Source organism: Centrocercus urophasianus, unplaced genomic scaffold (genome assembly GCF_019232065.1).
Source record: "Centrocercus urophasianus isolate 14NV4802_14NV808 unplaced genomic scaffold, USGS_Curo_1.0 seq_15, whole genome shotgun sequence".
NCBI lineage: Eukaryota > Metazoa > Chordata > Aves > Galliformes > Phasianidae > Centrocercus > Centrocercus urophasianus.
Window position 1 is genome coordinate 43,889,503 of NW_024884697.1, and position 21,984 is coordinate 43,911,486.

Here is a 21,984-nt window from a genome sequence, read left to right on the forward strand (position 1 = left end):
GGAGAAGCCTCATATCTCTGATGTCCATACTCTGGAAGAATCGTCACTAATTAGTTTTGTTCTGCAGTTTCTGATTGATTAACAATATTAACATTAACGTGACATCAACAACAAACTGTTAGAAATTGTACGGTTCCTCCACCAAAATTCTTTTTCTTCTAAAACGTTCTCTGACAGTTCTCATGAACTTATGCAAGAAGCAATAATATTGAATTTTCATATTTGTTTCTGCATGTGTTTAGTAGTGTTAGAAGATTTCTTAACTGTTGTAACATTTGAAAGCATTATTCTATACTTATTTGAGAATATGTTGTAGATTTATTGTGTCAAGTAAATGCGAAAATGTAGGACATTTATTTTTGCTTGATGTTCTGACTTTAAAAAACAATTTCCTCTTTTATTTGTAGAACATACACAGGAGTGGTATAACAGGTAGAGCAGTTACATTTAGAGCTCATTCCAGCATGTTATAAAGCACTTAATTCTTGAATTAGCAAAGAATTAACACTCTTCCTTCTAGCATTTGTGCAGTGCAAATTATTTTTACACTTACATCACCTTGAAAATAGAAATAGGGTAGTTATATTTATATATTTTTATTTAGCTTCCACTTCTAAGGTTCTTTTCCATTAATACAATGCTTGTTTTCTAAACATGAAAGAGCAATGGTTAAGTGAAATTCTACTACTAGTAGATTAATTACCATTCTACTCTGCATCTTAACAAAAGTATTTAAATGAAATCTGCAGTTTGAGATTAGCCTGCTCTAGAGTATATGTGAAGTATGTTGCTTTCTACTTGCATAGATCTGATTCCTAAATGAATTTGATGTAAATTAATCCACAGATAAGTTGAATACAACAGCATGGTATATTGAATAGCTTGCTGTAGTTTTGTATAGCTTGCTTCAAACATTGTTATGAAGATTTAGGGGGAAAAAAACAAGAAGTGTTGAAAATTTATTTTGGAGTTATTTCTTTAGGAGAATGTCAGAATCCCAGAATGGCTGAGCTTGACCTTTGGAGGTCATGTGGTCTGACCCTCCATTCAAGCAGTGACAAACCCAGAACAAGGTGCCCAGGCCCATGTCCAGGTAGCTTTTGAAGATCTCCAAGCAGGAGATGGCACAGCCTCTCTGGGTAAACCTGTGCTAGTGCCTTCTCATTGACAAAGTATTTCCTGATATCCAGATGGAACCTCCTGTGTTCCAGTGTGTGCACATATGTTTTGTCCTGGTTCTGGGCACACTGACCAGAACGTGCCTTTGTCTTTGCACCCTCCCTTTGGATATTTATAGACACTGGTAAGATCCCCTTGAGCCTTCTCTTCTTCAAGCTGAAAGTCCCAGCTCTCAGCCTTTCCTCATATAAGAGGTGATTCATCATCTTGGTGGCCCTTTGCTGGAGTCTCTCCAGCATGTCCATGTCTCTCATGTACTTGGGAGCCCAGAACTGGACATAATAGTTCAGATGTGACTTCACCAGTGCTAATCATAGGGAATGGGTTACCTCTCTTGACCTGGTAACAGTACTTTGCCTAATGCAACCTTGAATACCAATAGCCTTTGTGGCAAGGGTACTTTGTTGACATGTTAAATCTGATGTCCACCAGAATCCCTAGGTCATTTTCTGCCAATCTGCTTTCCAGCTAGGTGGCCCCCAACATACATTTCTGCTTCCATATGAGGTTGCTCCTCACCAAGCTCCTGTCAGCCCATTTCTCCAGCCTGTTGAGGACCCCCGGGATGTCAGCACAGCCTTCTCATGTATCAGCTGCACCTCCCTGTTACATGTCATCTGCAAACTTGCTGTTGGTATGCTCTGCCCAACATCAGTGTCATTAATGAAGATTAATGGATAAGCCAAACCAGACCCAGCAATCATCTCCGGTGTACACTGCTCTAACTGTCCTCCAGCTAGACTTTCTGCCACTCACCACTACCCTCTGACCTGGCTGTTCAGCCAGTTTTCAATTCACCTCACTGTCTGCTTACCCAGCCCATGCGTCAACAGCTTGTTTATGAGGATCTTATAGGAGACTGTGGAAGGCCCTACCAAAGACCAGCTAGACAATAATCACTGCTCTCACCTTGTTTGCAAGATGAATCATTTTATCATAGAAGTTTATGAAATCGGTCAAGTGTGACTTCCCGGTGGTGATTCTATGTTAGTTACTCCTAAAGATTTTCTTGGCCTTGATGTACATGGAAAAAGGTTTCAAGGATTATCTCCATTAATATCCAGTACTAAATGCCTTTCTGTGTTTGTTTTGTGTGTTTTTTACAGCATCAAAATAGTTCCTCTTCCTTTGGAAAAGACAGATAGTATTGATGAGGTTCGCTCATTATATAAGTTTATTTGGAAACAAAAACAGCCTGCCAACTTTAATACTTTGAATACTATTTAATATTGAACAGATCAGTTTTATTTTCATCAGATACAGATCTCAGCTTTTCTTTAAGCATTCACTTGGAAGCAAAAATATAAGATGTTAGTTCAGGAAAATGAGAAGGAAATTCCCAAATTTGTGTCTTGTTAAATGTGCCTAGAAACCATTCAGATGTGTTTTTATGTGGGGAAGCGCCAAATAAATAGAATTGGAATGTTGCTGGAATAATAAGCAGCTTTTTCAAGTACTGTCAAGTTTCTGATTTATTTTGTGTCTGGTCACTGTTTAGTTAGGAAAACTAATAATCATGTATAAAGAATATGAAATAAAATTTTAAATTATTTTCTTATATAGATCTCTGATTTCTTAATTACCAAAAATGAAAATATATTTTTGTGTGTTCTGGACTGTATTTTATGTTATGCTGCTTGCAGATGTACTAGTCAGTGAAGGTAATGCTTTCTCTGCAGCGCAGAACATCTTAATCTTTCCCTGATTTTCTGTGAAGTATGTAGAACTTGATTTGTAATGGTCGTTTGTATCATTATAAGGAAAGATCTGGATGGCTTTGAACTATGTGATGTCTTTCACTCATAATTTCTACTCCAGTGTTTTCTACATGAAATAGCATGCAGAATTGTGTGATTGCAAAGAAATTATAGAACTTCTTAAGTACTGTACTCACTTAGCATGAGGTTTGCTATGCCTCTGAAACACAAAGTTTGTAAAAATAATGTATTTTACCATATATTTTTTAATGTTTTAGATAGTTCTTTCTTTCTGAAAGACAACTGTTTTGAAAGAAGTCTTGCTTTTTTATGTGGCTTGCTTTAGATATTATAAGGCTCACATTACTTTTTCTTACACAGTTGCAATGGCCTCGCACAACAACTGAACAGCTGCTGATGGAAATGTTTGATGGTACTGCGGCTCAATTCCTTGCCATCCTGGAAGCTCTGTCTGACAGCAGTAGGCGTGTGCTGCACCCTACTCCACCTGTTCCTGATGAACCTGAAATTCATGATGTAATTTCAGAGCTTTTTTTTGCAGGGCTGGAAATCCTCTCAGGTAACAGCATAAAGAACAAAAAAAGTGTTGTGAGGAGCACAGTCCTCCATTTTCTTAGTTTTTTCCTTGCTGTGAAAGGAAGCTTGCCTGAAGGCATATATTTTAACTAGGAGAAGAAATGGAAGAGTGGCTGGGTGGCAATGTGATGGACAGCCAAGGTCAACCCACCACAGTGATTCACTTTTCTTTTTTTTTTTTTTTATTTAAGTTCACTCAAAGTTAGATTTAAAACTTGAGGAAGGCTTTGGACTCAATAATTCCTTCCAAACCACCTTTTCTATGCTATAGACCGAGCATAACTATAGGTATAAAGATACTCTGTTAACAAAATTACCTAAAGAAACTAAATGCACTTCAGTATCATATTTACTTTATGACTATTGGCTAATTGGCATATAGCAGATCAAATACAGTATAAAGTAGTGTAATTAATTGTCTGTTTTAAAGGTGGAGTGAGCAGTACTGATATTCAAGGAGATGATTGCGCTGATAAATTTGGTATAATTAATGCATCATCAACTCTTCTGCAGTTGATACTAACAGGTAAACTGGCTTTGAATTTTGAGAGTGCCCAGCAGTTGCACTCATGCTTGGTGAGCAGAATTCATTTTCATGAGTTGCACTTATATGCGTAAAGGTATTGCAAAGCACTGTCATTTTTAGGTGTATTTTATATATGTATATATAATGCTGAGGCATTCAAAATGAATTATTTACAGAAATCGTTGCCATTTTTGTGAAACAAATACTGCCTAATTAACATATAGAAATACATGTACATTGTGATAATCACATACTGTTAAGATATGTTCATGTCCGTAAGCCAGTTAAAGTCCAAACTCTACAGCGATGTCCTGGTATATTATTGTAAAAGAGAAGTGAGATGTAGCAATATTAGAACTGCTGTAAGCTTCTCAAGATCCTAGAACAAATCACTGTGCAGTTTCAGAACATGACAGTCTTCTATTATTAAGTCAATATACTTTTTCCCATGTGCCATGTGCCCAGGTGATACAATGACTGTGGCACTTTCTTAGGATTGTATAACACTACTGAAGTTACTAGATAAGCCACTTGCTTAGAGTTCCCAGGATCAGGAAATCCCTTTTACACTGGTCTGTACTTCGGATAAACTTGGAGGGTGGGAAAAAAAGACTCTCCCTGTATACATTACATGTTTTCTGACACAGCAATGAGAAATGCTCAGCTATCTTGCAAGAAGTTGTTCATGTTTCTATGCATTGTTTTTCAAGTGAATTGCTGGTGAGGAGAGTTGCCTTGAGAACATATCTAGACTTAATCTCTCTGCAGCAGAAAGGACTAAATCCTTGATGCTCTCTACACAGGCAAATCAATATCAATGAGTACAGCCTCTTTACAATGAAGTAGGACACTGCAAATACATCATTATAGTAGTATGCAAGTGTACACATTATGGCAAAATGATAAAGCTATTCATTGCATTGTAGAGTTGTTAAGAAATCCTTCGGGATTATGCTGAATGTACAAAACCAGAATTTTATCTTTGTATTTATGAACACCAAATTATTTCTGAAGTTAAACTTCTGAATATATATATGTGTGTGAAGTATTAAATATAAAATGTTTTGTCATCATTATAGGAGAAAAGAGAGTGTCTGGAGAGGCTGCTGTGAAGTTTGTAAAATTAGCTTTCAACTATGAGGAGTGGGATGTGTTTGATTCTGCTATTGTATTTGTTACTAATTTTCTTCAGGTAACTATTATACTATTTCGACTATCTTTACGTAGTCTATTCCTGTGAGGTTGAGGAGCAATATTCAGTTTCCAAATTCTAAGACAAATTTCTATTGATTGTTTCTGTCAATTAGGCCCAGAATGACCCAAAGTGGAAGAAGGCAGAAATGGAACTCCAACTTCTTACCTTGATGCGACCGTTACTATTTCCAGGAAAATTTAGGCATGGTTTTTCTGTTGATGAAAGTAATACTAGGAGAGATCATTTGCCTTGTGTTTCAGATAAGAAGAGTACAGTCAGAAGTGAGTTTTTGGTTACAGATCTGTTTGCATTTCAAATATTTTTGAAGCAAGAAATATTGTTTATTGATTAAAAACAATGTAATATGTTGCATGCAGTATTCTGTGGAAAAAAAACAGCAACTGATAACTTGCCACCTACTGACTTTTGTCCAGTTGTCATTTGCCTATTTCCCTTACATGAAATGACCTCTATTAGGTATATCTCTTATTACATGCAAATATGTAAAATGAATGGATATTTTGGAACAGGTTTTCAGGAAAAACATGAAACAGATTTTCTTTTGGTCATTCTTGTACTTTGTTTATTTTAATATTCTTGCCATTGAAGCAAGAAAAAACTTGTTTAAGTAACTAATTTAATTCAATGAAATTAAAAAAAAAAAAAAAGCGCAAAATCTTGACAACTTTCTACTTGCAAAAATAATAGTGTTTGTTTTTCACAGTAAGTGAATTAACTTAGGAATATCTGTCTTCTTTGTATTTAGTTTTTCTTAGACCATATTATCTGCTGGTATAACTTTGTAAGTTGATTCCTTCAAATGTTTTCAAATGTAGGTTTGTAACCAGAAATAATGTCTTCCCTTTCCTTTTTTTCTCCTCTATATAAACACTGAATGTAGCAGGTTCCTTAAAGCATGGAGAGCCTTCTCATGATCTTATCATTTTGGCAACAACAGTGTTCTCCTGTGTCTCTACATCTAAGCAGGTACAACAAGATTAGAGATGTATCTTATTAATTACTCACTTAATCTGTACTGAATGTATATAATTTAAGACCAAAGGAATCAGGGGCATTAACAAACTACAAAAATGAAATAGTAAAGGGAAAAAAAAAAAAGGCCTCTAAAATGTGATCTATTGTGAGTTTTAAAAAAAGATTAATATTTATTAAATGTAATTAGGCTACAAAAAATTAACAGATATTAAATCCATTTGGAAAACCATAGGACTAGTTGCATATTTTCTGAACAAGCAAAGACAATATTTCTTTTAGTATATTTGATAGAGTTGATTGAATACAATCCGCTATAGAAAACATTCCTGCAATATTTTTGCAAATAAGAACAGTGACTCTGAGAAGTGAAAATACATTTATTGCAGCAATATGCTTGCAGTCTGTGGTAAATTCTCATTGCAAACAAGGAATCAACATCAGCAAAACCAAGATGAGTCGGACTTTCTTGTACTGAAAGCTCTACTACAGAATAATGCCACTACACATCCAATAATAAATTCCTAGAATGACCACTTGTAGCTCACTTGTTCAAACTGAAATTTTCCTTAGTGTGGTACTGTGGGAAAAAAAAAAAAATAAAAAAAATTGCAGTGAATTGTCTCCACTAGCATTTAAACTAGGCTTGTTTTCCCAAAGATTCATGAAAAACTATCCTTAGGAAAACATTTTATGCTAGTACTGTATGATTTTACTGCAAAGTTAATTCTAGTCATTTTAGAATGTTGTTCCAATTTGAATGCAAGTGGAGCACGCACATTTTTTTTAGATTTATTATAGTATTTTCAGACAAATAATCTTGCCTGTGAGGTGATCTTGCCTTTAGATAGTGTAATTTGTCTTTTTTTTTTCTTCACGGATCACTGAGTTTAAATTCTTTTGGTTCTTCTACTCCTTTCCACAAATCTCTGTACCTTATTTGCTTGATGGAAGGAAGAAAATTTGTTCCTTTAGCAGCAGAGAATCCACTGATTATGGAGTTATGTGATATATAGATTATCCAATCTAAGACCTTGCTGCCACATAGCAATGGCATAGTGTCAAAAGGGTCTTCATTTATTTCTTTTACAGTATTTTTCTTTATCAATTCCCAGTACCAACACCTGTGAAATCTTATGCTGAAGCGCACAGAAGTGCACAGGCACTGTGCAAATAGTGGGCTTAAGCTTTATGTACTTGAGGCAGTAGTCCCAAACTGGTATAAATGGCAGTAAATTTGTACTTTATGTAGTAGTCCTTAATCACTCTTTAGATGTTAACATGGTAATAGACATGCTCTTTTGCCTTATAAACTTTGTTACCTAGAAGGTTAACTGAATGGTGTTTTGAATTTGTTAATCTCTTGGTGAGATGTAGATATGTTTTAACGTTTCTATCAGCTGTTCCACTGCAACGTTTTTTTTAGTTGTTCTTCAGTGTTCCATTCAGTGAACCAACAACCCGTGGAACTACTCTGTCAATACAAAATAAAACATACTAATTTTGACCTTCTGCAATTACATAAACACTCCAATTAAAAATTTTCCAAGGATGATGTAACAGTTAAACTACATTACATTTTTCAAAGAATTTATTGACTATTATAACATCTTAGCGACAGTTAATTTCCTTGTTTCTTCCATGAATTTTTCATCTCACTATTTTCTTGGTATGACTTTTAAAAGCTTGACAATAAAGAAGGAAATAATAGTAATAATAATAATAATAAGCTTCTAAAGCCACACATATTGTCAGCAGAAGAAAATTTGTGTGAGCAGAAACTACTTTTAAAAATATTTCTTAAGCTTTCAAAATGTTGTCACTCCTTATCATACAGATAAATATGACAAAGATTATTTATTTACTTTGGAAACTTTTAATAGTGTGTATGTAATGTGCATGCAGATCTGTTTCTACAATTGTGTTTTTTTGTTTTTTTGTTTTTTTCTTTCCAGAATATCCTACCTGACAAGGAAATACTTTTTGATGTCCTGGTGTTTTTGTGGCAGAAGTGTAAAACAGGACTTCAGTTAAACCCGATGAATGGAAGTGGCTACTTTAAATATAACCAGAAATACAAAGCTTCCAAAGTATTCCTTTATTATAATATGTATCTCTTAATACAAGTTTCATCTGTTACAGTAAAGCCAAGAAAAAATACTGGTTTTCAGTCTAAGTGCATTTTCTTATGGTAAAATGCAGATAAATCACATTCAATGAAAAATGTGAATTGTATGTACACTCTGGACAAATTGTGCTCTCATATGCCATCTCAGTCTTTTCCCAGTAAAGTAACCTGCTGTCTGGCAGTAGGCCACAATAGAAATGACAGTAGCAGAAACCTTGCAAATTAAGAGAAGGGAGTTGGAACTCAACAGGATTTGGCCCACTAGACAAAGCCACAGTCTTCTCTTGGACTTTTCCTGAGACTGAGAAACTATTGTTGAAATATTGTCATGTGAAGGATAATTTATGGTAGTTTCTCAGGGCTTCCAATAAACAGTTGATGTAGACCAAAAGGTTTCTGAAGGAGTGCCTTTTGTAACCTCAATTTCTAAAGAAAACTGTTGACATTCACCAGTAGGTAGCTTACAGTTAATGTGCTGTGCACGTACAACAGAAGCACCGAGGTATCTTTTACACTGGTTAAGTGGAAAGATACATAGATAATTGAGTGGCAGATGACCACATCTGCTGCAAGGCTTACTATACTATGACATACTATGACGAAGTATGAATGTTCAAAATCTTTTCCCTTTCTAGAGTAATAATAACTAATAACTTTCTGATTTTTTTTTTAAAGTGTTTTTAATTTTATAGTGGCTTGCATCTTGGTCTGGTGGCACTAAAAAATAAATGTCAAGTACAAGTTGTGTTCAGGCTTATGAATGTATTTAAACAAAGTTGAGTGCAAAACCCTACCTGCCTCTAATATATAAATATCTTTTAAAATGTCTTAACTCCATCTTGATCCTGTTTTTATTATCTCCTTTTTTAGTGGGTTTATGTACTCTGGATAATAAATGAAGTGATTCTGCAAAGTAATGTAGCAGATACTGATGTTGTAATGGCAGCAGAGATAACCTTATGTCTAACTGCAGTACTGGAAAATATGGCTGATTCTGCAAGTAAATCTAAGAAAAAAGCAGGTAAACAACAAAAAAGTGATTGTTTAAAATAGTATGATACAATTTTGTAAATGCAGCTTCCTGAATAGCTAGAACTAATGAAACCTGCTTTATGTCTTATTTCCTACATTTCCAGTTCTCCTGAAGTATTTCCATTTTGAATCACATCTTTTATGACTCACCTTCCCCACAGTTCTTTTTACATTTCTTTTAGCCCCTTCTTGGTAGCTTCGGATTATTCTTACGGTCTTTGGATATTGACTAGACAGAGGGCAGCATGTGCTGTGGCTCATTTGGAGAGTTGAATTGCTGATTGACTAGTGACACAAAAAAACAAAAGAGGGAAATACTGAGGTCATACTAACGGTTTTGCTTTTATTATGTCATTGATTTGGATCTTGTCTACTCAGATCTTTTTTATATTGGAATTTAATTGTCTCTGAAGTTGAGCTTAACTCTACTGATGTGGTTAGGATAATGCAATAATATTAAACAGATTTCCTAAAAAGACCTTACTAATGATGTAGAATATGAATATATATACATACTTCTCTGTTGCTTTTGATGTATGATCTTGTACTATGAATCATATTTTTCAGTATTATTTTACAACAGCTAGAGAGTAGATGTTAAAGATTCTTAAGGCATATCTAGGAATAGAAGAGAATGACAGTACATTTGCTGGTTTTGAAAGTAAGAGAATCTTGGAACACTACTATTCCACTGTAAGGTCAAGTAGGTATTGTTTTAGGTTAATGTTATGAAAAGCACAATTCTGATGGAAACTGATGAATTATCATTGCAACATATTACTCTTTTTCACTCAGTCTAAACGTGTCTTTTTTGGAGGGAAAAAAGGCTGAACGGTTGGGAACTGTTGCACAGAACAGACTGATGAAAAGCCAGTCATACTCACAAATAAGCTGAGAAGTCTTTTTTTTACTGAGTGAATTCTGAATGGATACAGACTTTACAGAGTTAAGGGTTCTATCTGGGAGCAAAGAAGGTGCTTCCCCTTGTTTGGAAAGGAAGATATGATTCTCATTATCATCAAAATGTGACCTTGCATATTTAAAAATCATCCAAAAGTTCGATTTTCATTAAAAACTGTTGTGAATTAAATAAAAATAGATTAGGATCGATTAAAAGATAAAATACCAATGTGGATCATATCATAGAGAGAGGAACTATGGAACGAGTCCAATTTTCATTGGCTTGGATCTAATGTTACTATGAAATATGGGGCATACTTAAAAATACTACCTTATTCAATAATCATATACTGAATCATAATTGTATGTAGGTAACTATGGTGTTTAAACTCTCAAAACCTTGTTGAGAAACAGTATAATTAATGGTCAAGTACTGAAGAACTGAATTGCCAAGATTTTAAATTAGTGGTAAATTTAATTGAACAGTACTAAAGTTGAGCATGTTTCATTTTTACTTTCTGATTTTTTTTTTTTTCCTACAAAAAAGGGAAAAGAAATGTAATTCTCTCTGTAGATGAAACCTGTGACATTCCTGAAATACTAATGGTAATGTCTACTTTATTTTCACTAATAAATGTTTTTGAATAGCATAAGAACACTTATTTCCACTTGTAGCATCCTCATAACATCTCATTTTAAATTTCATAATGTTGAAATGATTCGTATAGTGAGAATAGTGAAGAGGAAGAAAAAGTAAAGTTTTTTTGAATGAAATAAAATTCATAAATATTTGTGTCATCTTTTATAATAAATAGTAATATGAATGAAATCTTATTTGAAATGTTTTTTACAGCATGATCATACTGACTTCCACTTTATACTCTTTCATGCCAGTGCTTAGTACCTGCTTTTAAAGGTTTCATAACACTTACTATTAGCATCGCACAGACTTCAGTTTTTGTGTTATTTGGGGAAATATCTAGAGTTGTGCTTTTGTTAGTTTGTTTTGTAAGACTGGTGTGGAGCAGATGGAACATCCTTGTTTTGTTCAGTGTATCCAGTGTATGTCAGTGTCAGCACTTTGCTGGGATGTCAAAGGAAAAAGCCAAAATTTCTTAATAAAACACAGTAAAAGCATCAGTATGAGGATTCAGAAATTTTATCAGTACTATGCCTTAATGCCTACACACACAGAGAATCTTCAGTGCAGTGACAGTTAAAGCTGTTTGTTTCTGAAATGACAGTGTTTTCTTAATAACTAATGAAACATTATGAAATGACTTATGAAAATGCTGTTTGTAAACTCAGTTCTCTAAGTTCAGTTTCATTCTGCTGTGAGCTAGGCTCTGTGATACAGTAAATTTCTTTTTAAGAGCTTAGGGAAAATTCTAAATTAATTAAAGTTTTGTGTTAATCTCAGAGAAGTCCTACAGAACAACTGCAGCTTGCTTATGAAAATCTTGAAAAAACAATTAACGAAATGAACAAATCTCGCTTAATGACCTTCGAACCAGATGGAAAGTCAGTATTTGACAACTGCTGTACAAAGGTAAATTCTACAGAAAGCTGTATTGCAACTAAATCTAGAAATAGTATATTGGATTTTTTTTTTTTTTGAAAGCTCATATTTTCTACTATTTTTGCATTATTAAATGAACTTCATCTTCTGGTCTCCTGTAAGAAGAGGATAGAAAGAATAAATCATTGTGTGGGAGACATAGTATTTTCTCATTCCATAATAAACTACAAACTCTTTTAGGTTTTGCAATTTTTGTTTGAAGATAGATATAACTTGTAACTTTCTCCTATATTGAAGAAAAATAAATCATTTTCATTTGTACTGCTTGCAGATTTTCATTAATATAAGTAATTTTCACTGGAAGGAATCTAGATTTTCTAAATTTTATCATTCTGTGACAACTCAATCTTTGTTTCATGGTCTGGTAACAAAATAAACCAAAATCTTCTGTTTATTATTATTCCTATATCCTATTGATTATTAGTTTTTGTATACTCCATGCTCTTCTCTTTCTAGACATTGTCCTTCTATGCTTTCTTTTATGATTGCATACTACAGTTATGAATAATTTCAAGGTGTTTGTCAGCTTACTGAAATAACAGTATAAACATCAAAGTAAATGTAGTAAACCATTTGATATGAGCTCATGTTTGCTTATTTACCATTTTTTGTTTACTAGGTGGGCTCACATGGCCAGAATCTGAGTTCTGTTTTGGAATGGAGTAATGATAAGACAAAAACAGGAAATATTTTTTTAATGGATTTACATTTGGAGCTCATTCAAGCCCAACATCGAATAGCCGTGAAACTTCTTAAACTGACACAAGGTAAGTTGCCGTAAAGCTAAATGATAATCATATCTTGATTACAGTCCTCTGTTAATATATTTTGTAATACTAATAAATAACAGAGTATCTCCTTTCCAAAGAGGAGCCAACATAAGGCAATTTGCGTGCCTTATGCTGATAGAAATAGGATACCATATTTTAAGAATTTCAGTTTACCACATATTTATCTTTAATCCATAGACAGATGAAGTGAGTTAAACTTTGCTAAGAACTACTAGATTCGATTCCTATATAGTCTTTTTTTTCTATTTTTTTTCTTTTTTTTCTTTTTTTCCAGTTTCAATATATTTTCAGTTACAGTGTCAGTAGGAGACACTGTGCAGGTGTTCTTTTTTCTGTGAATGTGATCTCTGCAGAGCCTTCTTCAAACTAAGCAAGCACAACTCCCTCAGCCTTTCTTTATAGGACGAATGTTCCAGTCCTCTGATCATCTTTATGGCCCTTTTCTGTGCTCTCTGTAATCTCAGTTTCTACTCCTGTGAAGTGATTCTTATCTCTTCAGCAGATACCAACTCCTGCCAACTGCCTCCTGCAAATAATGTTACTTTGTCTTCCATTCTTGTAATTTTTCTAAATTAAAAGTTACTATTAGCTTGACACAAAAGAGTTCCCCTGTGAATTGTACTTCATGATCAGACAAGATCCTTCTTTTCCTGTGATGTTGGCATAACTACTAAAGTTGCCAGAGCATAAGGGAGAGACTGGGTTACTGGCGTGGTCTTTCCAGTAAGTTCTCCTTGAACCAACATAAAGAGCACATGGTGGAACAGAGCTTTTCTACAGAGCTATGTATTAACCCTTCTCACTGAAATCTTTTCAATGGCACTCTCAGAATGAATTATTCAAGATTTGCTTCCTGGATAGGTGTTCAAAAGGATGGCAGAAATCTTAAGTCCGGCGAGTATCATGTGAAGAAGATTGAAGATTCCCATTATTTAACAGGTAAGGCCTATTAAATAAGATTTTAGGAGTATAATAAATGATTACTGCTGTTTTATAAATGTCTTAAAATATCTGTTTTACAGAGGCAGATATAATGGGAAAAATAAAGAAGAATAAGCTATCCAGAGCAATCTTTTTGATGGAAAAAGCTGTACAGATGTTCCCTAAAGACCTAAGTACTTATTCCCAAAGGCAGCTACTGCAGGTAATTAAAAAAAAAAACACAATATCACAATTTTCCATGTTCTGTAAAATTAAGACTTGAATTACTCTTACAAACAGAAGAAAAATTGAAAGAGCTCTAAGGACAATGAGGGTTTTTGTCAACTTCTGTTGCCAAATTTTCCTTGAGAAACTTCATCATGGTGAAAAAATAAAGGGACTTAAACTGGGAGAGAGGATATCCTCAAATTTTGTGCATATGTGCAGGTTACAGGAAACCTGAAAGGGATGACTTTTGTTTCTATACTTAATCACCTAGACTTTGCCATTTTCTACACTTCATCACCTAGGCCTTGCCAAAATGTCATGAAGGTTTTCCTCTTCTCACTGCAGCCTTCAACATTCTTCTTTTTAAAAATCTGAAAGTTTTTTGAACTTATTATATCTGGTGACGATGAAATTAGCTTTGTTTGAACTTATTAAAAAAACATTTTAGAATTTGGAGGTTTTGGAATTTGTGGAGGTTTTGGAACCCATGGAGGTTAAAGGTAGATTGTGCATGGGTTCCCTCCAAAGTCTTCTAAAATCAGTGGAAGTCTTTCCACTGTGTGACCTTAGTGACTTTTTTAACCCGTGTCTATTCATGAAAATTGACTGTTCATCACTGGGGCGCAAAATATGTCTATAGCCTGTACAATACATGTCTGAATATTCAGTTATATAATATATAATATATGAAGAAGTATAATAAACAAAAAGTTACAAGAAAGTGTTTTTCTTATAGGTGCTACAAATTTGGAGGTATGATAATTAGAACACTTGCTAATTTCATTTCAATGCAAAAACGGCATTCAGAAAAGAGACACTGAAAGTCTAATATATTTGTAAAATATATTAGATTAAATTAGCAAGAATGTCAGATGTAGTAATATGGTATGAAAGTTATAACTGTAGTTAACAATGAAGACTTAAAAGGAATTCCCAAGAAATGTATGGTTATCCCAAACAAATGTTTGCATAGGCCTTATGTTGACCTTCCCTATATTTTTGTTATATGCACTCTTTACAGAGAAGGGAGTAGATAAGATTATATATTTGCAGCTGGTTATCAGAAAATGCCAGATCAACTTTGGACAAATTTAACATGGTGATTTTAGATATTTGTACTGTTTGAGGTAGAGAGTACTCACTTCATGAACAGCAAACTTATATTTTTGTTTTCATGCTTTTGTATAGAAATCTTTGCCTTTTTATTGTGGAACATCCAAGAGCTTTACACAAAATCACTTGTATAATTTGATGTTTTTAACAATACAAAACTTTACTTATGTTGCAAAATAGAAAAATACTCAATCTGCTGTTTATTGGGAAATCATGCATACAACCTCTTAATATTTATCAAACCATTGGACAGGTATGGAAACTTCTGAGTAGTATGTGTATGCTCATCCACATCACAACGTTTAACTACTGAAATTACTGTGTGTCTTTCATTTTGTTTGATTCCTCTCCCTTGTTTCATTCTTCCTTCCTGTCCTCTATGGCTACTTGGATATCCAGGCTTTTACAGATTTGGATACGTTAACAGTTCTTGTTATCCAGCTCTAAACTAAATAAACAAGATCAAGCTAGTGCCACAGAGTAAGTCTGTGACAGAAGCTTCTTCAATCATAGGACTATTTTTCCTCTTGTAACACTGCCACATTTATTGCCTTCTGTTCTTCAGTTAATGATGTAGAGGTCATGCAGTGCCTCTTGCAGTCACAGCACTATCTTTATTCACACTGGGATAGTGTGGATTGCCCCAATAAGAATTATGTCCTCAGGGAAGAATGATTCTAAGATCCTTTTAATTAAAATTTCTATCATAGTACAGTTTGCCATAAAGAAGTATCATTTTTAAGCAAGCAATGAAGTTTCTCCAGAAGTTGTCTGGTTGTGTAAGAGGAAGAATCACTCAATTTCTTGTTTATCTTATATTCTTCCTTAGACATTTCCCACTAGGGTTGATGCAGCCCCGATCAGAAAGTGGAGGGAGAGGGGAGAAGGGAATGAGCTGTGTTTCCCCCGAGGAAAAGGATTTGGGGATGTTGGGGATTGAAGACTCAATATAAGCTGTCAGTGTGTGCTTGCAGCCTGGATGGCCAACTGTATCCTGGGTTGCATCAAGATTAGCTTGACCAGCAGGTCAAGGGAGGTGATTCTGCCCATCTACTGTGCTCTTATGAGAACCCACTGCAGTACTGCTTACAGTTCTGGGGCACCCAACACAAGTAGGACATTGAGCTATTGGAGTGGGCCCAGAGGAGGGCCACAAAGATGATTAGAGGGCTGGAGCACCTTCACTGTGAGAAAGAAGAGAAGGCTCTGTGGGCACCTTATAGTGGCCGTCCAGTACGTGAAGGGATCCTACTGGAAAACTGGGGAGGGACTTTTTATAAGGGCGTGTAGTGACAGGATGAGGGCAAATGGTTTTAAACTAGAAAAGTTAGACTAGTTATTAGGAAGAAATTCTTTCCTGTGAGGGTGGTAAGACACTGGAACAGGTTGGCCAGTGAAGTTGCGAATGTTCCATCTGTGGAAGCATTAAAGGCCAGGCTGGATGGAGCTTTAAGCAACCTGGTCTAGAGAGAGGTGTCCCTGCCTGTAGCAGGGGGATTGGAACAAGAGATTTTAAAAATTCCTTCCAACCCAAACCATCCCATGATTCTATATGATCTGATTAAGACTATTAAATTTTAACTCCCCATTTTGCTATAAGTTTAGTTGTTGATCACTTGTGGACATGAGGTATGAGGCTAAGTTGACCTGTAGCAGTATGGCTGTTCTTACGACTTTATCAGTGTCTGAGGACAGAAGCAAGGAACTGTTAAGGTGCAAGTATATAGGACTCTCACTGAATTACCAGTAACTTGGGATTTTCTTTTTCAGTTCATCATCCAGAGTCAATTCAGCCTAAACTTTTTGTCCAGTGTATAGTCAGTGCTATAAATGTATAAACAAAAACTCTAATTATGAGAAGATGTTGCATTTTTCCCAAAGAAATGTAATTTGTCCAAGATTTCTTGATTTCTTCATCTCTGGGAGCTGACCTTTTTGATTTTGATTTGCATTGAACAGATACTACAAGATATAAATGTAGCAAGTTCTTAATATTAAATTTCGAAGCAATGTTTCTTTTATTGTGTTGATGCAGACAAAGTAAAGGAACCTAACAATTTGCCATTCAGTCCAGTTAGGAAAAAATGTACTCTGTAAGCCATATAATTGCTATGTGCAGGAGGTCCACACATTTTTGGACTACTGCTAATAGATTATGATGGCAATTAGGATCATCAGTTAGCTTTCAGCTATCTCTGGCTAACCAAGAGAACTGGCATAACCCTAATTATTTCATGACTGCATCCTCCTCCCTTTTCATCATTTCTTTTCTTTCTAGAAGGTGAGTCCTCAAAAATGCCACAGGTAGGTCCTCAGCTCTCTCCTAAAGAAAAGTTGTTTAGCTTTTTTCATATCTTCTTGGAGCTAATCACTCTTCACCTTAAACTGCTAATCATCATTAGTCGTAACTGACTTTTGTCCTGTAGATTCTTTCGAATTGGAAATCCTTGCCTCTTTCAGACACAACTCTGCATTCACTTTATTGTACAATGTGAAATTAATCTGTATATGTAAGGCATACACAACCAACATACTATTCATACTAATGTAAGATAAAAGAGAATGTGAAACTCTATAAAAATTTCTCTAAGTAGCAGTGATTTTTTTTTCTCTGATCTGAGATTTTTTTCTGAAAACGGTTTATTACATCTGCTGTTGTTTTAATAGTTTTTCTCTTTCATTTTAATTTAAATCACAGGAGGCACTAACTTTAATCGAACAAGTTGAAGCTGAACAAACTGCGTTGTATCACAGTCTCAAAGAATTTATGAGCAGCAAGAAAAAAAACAAGATTCCTCCTCCTCCTCTCTTACTTTCTAGATCACATTGCTCCATGACATTTAAACCAGCCTCATTCTCCTCGGATGTTCAGGTAACGTTTTTCATAATGACTGTGGAAGAAATATATTAAATAATGCATGAGAGAAAAAGTTGTTTCAGCAGTGCTGTACCATCAGAGTTTTTCTCTGTTAGTCTCAAGAAGATTAAGCTACCCCGACTTAATTAAGTATGCATTTTTTATATCCTGTGACTCAGTCATGAGTCACTGTTTTGATCTTCACATTTACATTGAACTTTCTTTATCTCGCATATCATCTTTGGTTTTTCTGGTTTATAATCCTCATTTATTATAACTGTCAGAAGTTCACTCTTTTTCTAGAGATTGACTTATGCCTAATCACTCTCTGAAGAGAAGAAAGACTGTTGTGTCATGTGATGCAAGGAAGTACCACAGTCAAAGCTCTGTTAATAAAGTGTTAATGTGCCATAGCTCAGGTAGAAAATCTACCTCCTATCATGTATGTAAAGTCAGAACAGCTCAGACCAGAAGGTATCTTTGGAGAGTTCTTTAGTCCAAACTTTTGCTCAGAAGAGAGTCAGCTGTGAAATTAGACCATGTTGCTGGGCTCTGTCAAGTCCGTTCTGAAAATCTCTAAGGATGGAGACTGCACAACTTCCGTGGTCAGCCTGTTCATGAGAAATTTTTTTCCTTATGAAAAACTGGAATCTCTCTTGCTTCAATTCAGGACTGTTGTTTTTCATTATCTTACCATGCACTACTGTGAAAAGCCTGACTACATCTTCATACTACATCTTGCAAGCAATGAGTGACTCCTGATAGATCCACTGAAGCCATCTCTTCTCTGGGCTGAATAAGCCCAGCTCTCCCAGACTCTTCCTGCAGGGCTAATTCTCCATCTTCTGAGCATCTTGCTGGCCCTCTGCTGTATCACTCAAGTCAATTTTTCAACATCTTTATAGCTAGAATGGTGGGGGCAGGAGGGAACCTGGTTGTAATATCTAAATGTAGGGATAACAAGTTCTGAGCAGTCAGAGATGATCTTCTTCCTCAATTTCCTAACTGTATTTCTATTAAGATAGCCCAGTATGATTTTAGACTGCTTTCAGGCCATGGCACACCTCTGGTTCATGTTCAGCTTTTTGTCCAGCACAACCTCCAGATCCTTTTCAGAAAAGCTGCTCTTCAACATGCCAGTCACTCGCCTATGTTCTTGCAAGAGATTCTTCCTTCCTAGGTGCAAGACTTTGTGCTTGTTGTTTTTAAATTTCATGAGCTTCTTGGTCCACTGATTTGGGAACTGTATGTCAACCCTGCCCTCAAGTTTCAAGGTATCAACTGTTTCCATCAATTTTGGCATCACCTGCAAACTTTCTGATTCTTCTCAGGTCATTGCTAAACATATTGAACAAGAGAGGTCCTGGGATAGTCTCATGAAGTGCTCTACTTGCTACTATCTTTTGAGTATGAATGCTTAACAACTACTTGGAGCAACTTCAACTGTTATTTTATCCATCTATCTTTTTGTACATCCTATCTTCGTCATAAGAATAATAGAAGACTGCTGAAAGCCTTGCAGCATCAGCTGCCTGATTGAAAGGGATCTTGGTGTACTGATGGACAATTGGCTGAATATGAGCCAGCAGTGTGCTCAGGTAGCCAAGAAGGCCAATGGCATCCTGGCTTGTATCAGGAATGATGTGGTGAGGAGGACTAGGGAAGTAATCCTGCCCCTGTACTCGGCATTGGTGAGGCCTCTCCTTGACTACTGTGTTCAGTTTTGGGCACCTCAGTACAGAAAGGACAGTGAGGTATCAGAGCAGGTCCAAAGAAGGGCAACAGGGCTGGTGAAGGGCTTGGAGAATATGCCCTACAAGGAGAGACTGAAGGAACTGGGGCTGTTTAAGCTGGGGACAAGGAGACTGAGGGAAGACCTTACTGTTCTCTTCCAATATCTGAAAGGTGCTTACAGTGAGAGCAGGGTTGGTCTCATCTCACTGGTGACAGGATGAGGGGAAATGGCCTTAAGTTGCGTCAGGATAAGTTTAGGCTGGATATCAGGAAAAACTTCTTTGTATAAAGGGTGGTTAAGCACTGGAATAGGCTTCCCAGGGAGGTGATTGAGTCACCATCCCTGGATGTGTGTAAAAACTGTTTGGATGTGGTGCTCAGGGACATAATTTAGCGGAGGGTTGTTAGAATTAGGTAGTATGGTTAGGTTGTGGTTGGACTTGATGATCTTTAAGGTCTTTTCCAACCCAAGCAATTCTATGACTATGATTCTAAGGTCCTGGTAAAGGCCAGCTACTCCTCTTCCCTCATCTATCTCACCTGTAAATCCAGCCATTTTGTACCAGAGACCAGTCATGATGGTCTGCAATGATTTGCCCCTTGGAAATCCATGCTGACTGCTCTGCATCATGTTATTCTTCTTCATATGCCCAGGATGCCCAAGTAGGGTAATGTATGAAAATTCCACTAGTTGCAGTTTTCCTGAAAGAGAATTTTTCATACTGATTTTGCAAGCTACTTTAAAATAATAGCATGCTTTGTAACATGTATAAAACCAATAGAAACATAAATTGTAGCAAAAATACTAATGATGCCTCTGTGAAAAGTTATTTTAAAACTTACAATTTAATTGCAGCTTGGTTAGCAAATTTCAAACAAAATGATAACGAAAAAGTCTTTCATTTTTATTCTTAATGCACATAAATTTAAAAAAAAAGGGTTCTCCTTAAAGTCTGGGTGTTCTTTATTAATAACTGTTAAAGCTTTTATTTTGCTTGATACAGAGCATTGAATATAATGCATTGGGCCAGTAGATGGTGCAATGTGATTATTATTCTTATAATTTGAGACTGTTATTTTAGGATTTTTTTTTCCCCTAAAAATATGTAGCTGTTAAGCAAACATGGAAAGTTGTTTTTTAATGATAAACTTATTAATTGAAAATGGATACCTAGTATTAAGTCAAGCATATATTGTTCTTGTATTGGAAGTCAAAGTATCTCTAACCTTCCTGATATTACAGCTATTCTTTTGCTGAAAATAATCTCCTCTACTTCAATATGAAATTTTGAAAAAATAGTCCAGATTTGTTACAAGACAAATTACATGTAACACAAGAAAAATGAACATTCCAGTTGTTCAGATATTTTTTATGTTGATAAATGATCTCATCTGTCCCACCTGAGGTCTACTGAAAACAAATTGATTTAGTACAACTTAGTAGAAGTTTAATGTAAGAAAAGTTACTGAAAGCCATCTGCCCAATTCTGCAGAGCTGCTTCAAACTGATAATGTTTGAATTCAGTGGGCATGTCTGATCAAGGTATACATACTCACATTCTCACTTGATTAAAGATGTTAAAGAATTTAGATTGATATACCAAATGAGATTATCAGCATCTCAATGGCATGAAAAAACATTTATTTCAATATAAATTAAGAACATGGATCTTTTTGATAATGTTGCTAGGTTTGCGTGTACATTTCTCTTGCTCTCTTCTAAGGATTTTTCCTCAAGTGATTTGCTGAATCAGAATGAGATGTCAATTTTAGAAGAAAACCATTGCAAAACTCAAATAAGAGATCTGTGTTAATTTACATCAGCAAGATGACTTACTGAGTTTATACTTAGGGATATGTTTGAGGTATAGAATAGAACAAGGTAGAAGACAGGAAAATAGGGTCTTCTGCTTTCATCATCACTGTAGTGTACTTGTTTTTAAAACAACTTATTATGTCCTCATTTTCTTTAAAGGTTGCATGGTACAGTATTTTGGGCTGTGTAGCAGGAGAAAATAATTCGAAAGTAAGATTAAATAACAATAAACTTCCAAATGCTGGAGAAGAGGTAAGAAGGAGCTCAAATTCATTCAGGTCATTCTCTCATCCTTAAAAATGAACCAACCAATCAACTTACATAACAAACAAACACAAATTGCAGCAAAAAGAGACCCCCCTGCACACGTCTTTTATAAGTGTACATATTTATGTCTTTTTTAAATTAGCTAACTAGCCACGTCTTTGACAAACATTTTGCATTTTTTTTAAGATACTGAAACTTTGCTAGGTGGAAGGCATGACATACTCTGGAAGCCTTTATAAGGAATTAAATGCTTTCAAGGCCTTCATGTTAAAGAATTACATCACTTTTTTTTGGTGTGCATGTGTGTCTTTTGTTTTCTTTGAGCTAAGAAATAGAAAAGCAAACGAATCTTTATGAGGTATTTATAGTGAACCTTGGACATTATTCTGTTTTCAAGAAGTCAGAAAAAGATAAATATAAAATTTTAACGT

The 21,984-nt window shown here is 35.2% G+C and overlaps 1 protein-coding gene across 1 annotated transcript in view; it reads left to right on the forward strand.

Moving 5' to 3' along the window:
- Positions 1-21,984, forward strand: part of CFAP54 (cilia and flagella associated protein 54) — a 104,735-nt gene that overhangs the window by 18,294 nt on the left and 64,457 nt on the right. Inside the window, exons 9-22 of the mRNA XM_042815931.1 lie at positions 3,258-3,456; positions 3,904-3,999; positions 5,079-5,191; positions 5,307-5,475; positions 6,099-6,181; positions 8,143-8,277; positions 9,186-9,336; positions 10,795-10,853; positions 11,668-11,796; positions 12,446-12,593; positions 13,479-13,556; positions 13,640-13,761; positions 17,578-17,751; positions 21,446-21,538. Of these exons, the coding sequence (XP_042671865.1) occupies positions 3,258-3,456; positions 3,904-3,999; positions 5,079-5,191; positions 5,307-5,475; positions 6,099-6,181; positions 8,143-8,277; positions 9,186-9,336; positions 10,795-10,853; positions 11,668-11,796; positions 12,446-12,593; positions 13,479-13,556; positions 13,640-13,761; positions 17,578-17,751; positions 21,446-21,538 (1,749 nt within the window). The remainder of the gene's footprint in view (positions 1-3,257; positions 3,457-3,903; positions 4,000-5,078; positions 5,192-5,306; positions 5,476-6,098; positions 6,182-8,142; positions 8,278-9,185; positions 9,337-10,794; positions 10,854-11,667; positions 11,797-12,445; positions 12,594-13,478; positions 13,557-13,639; positions 13,762-17,577; positions 17,752-21,445; positions 21,539-21,984) is intronic.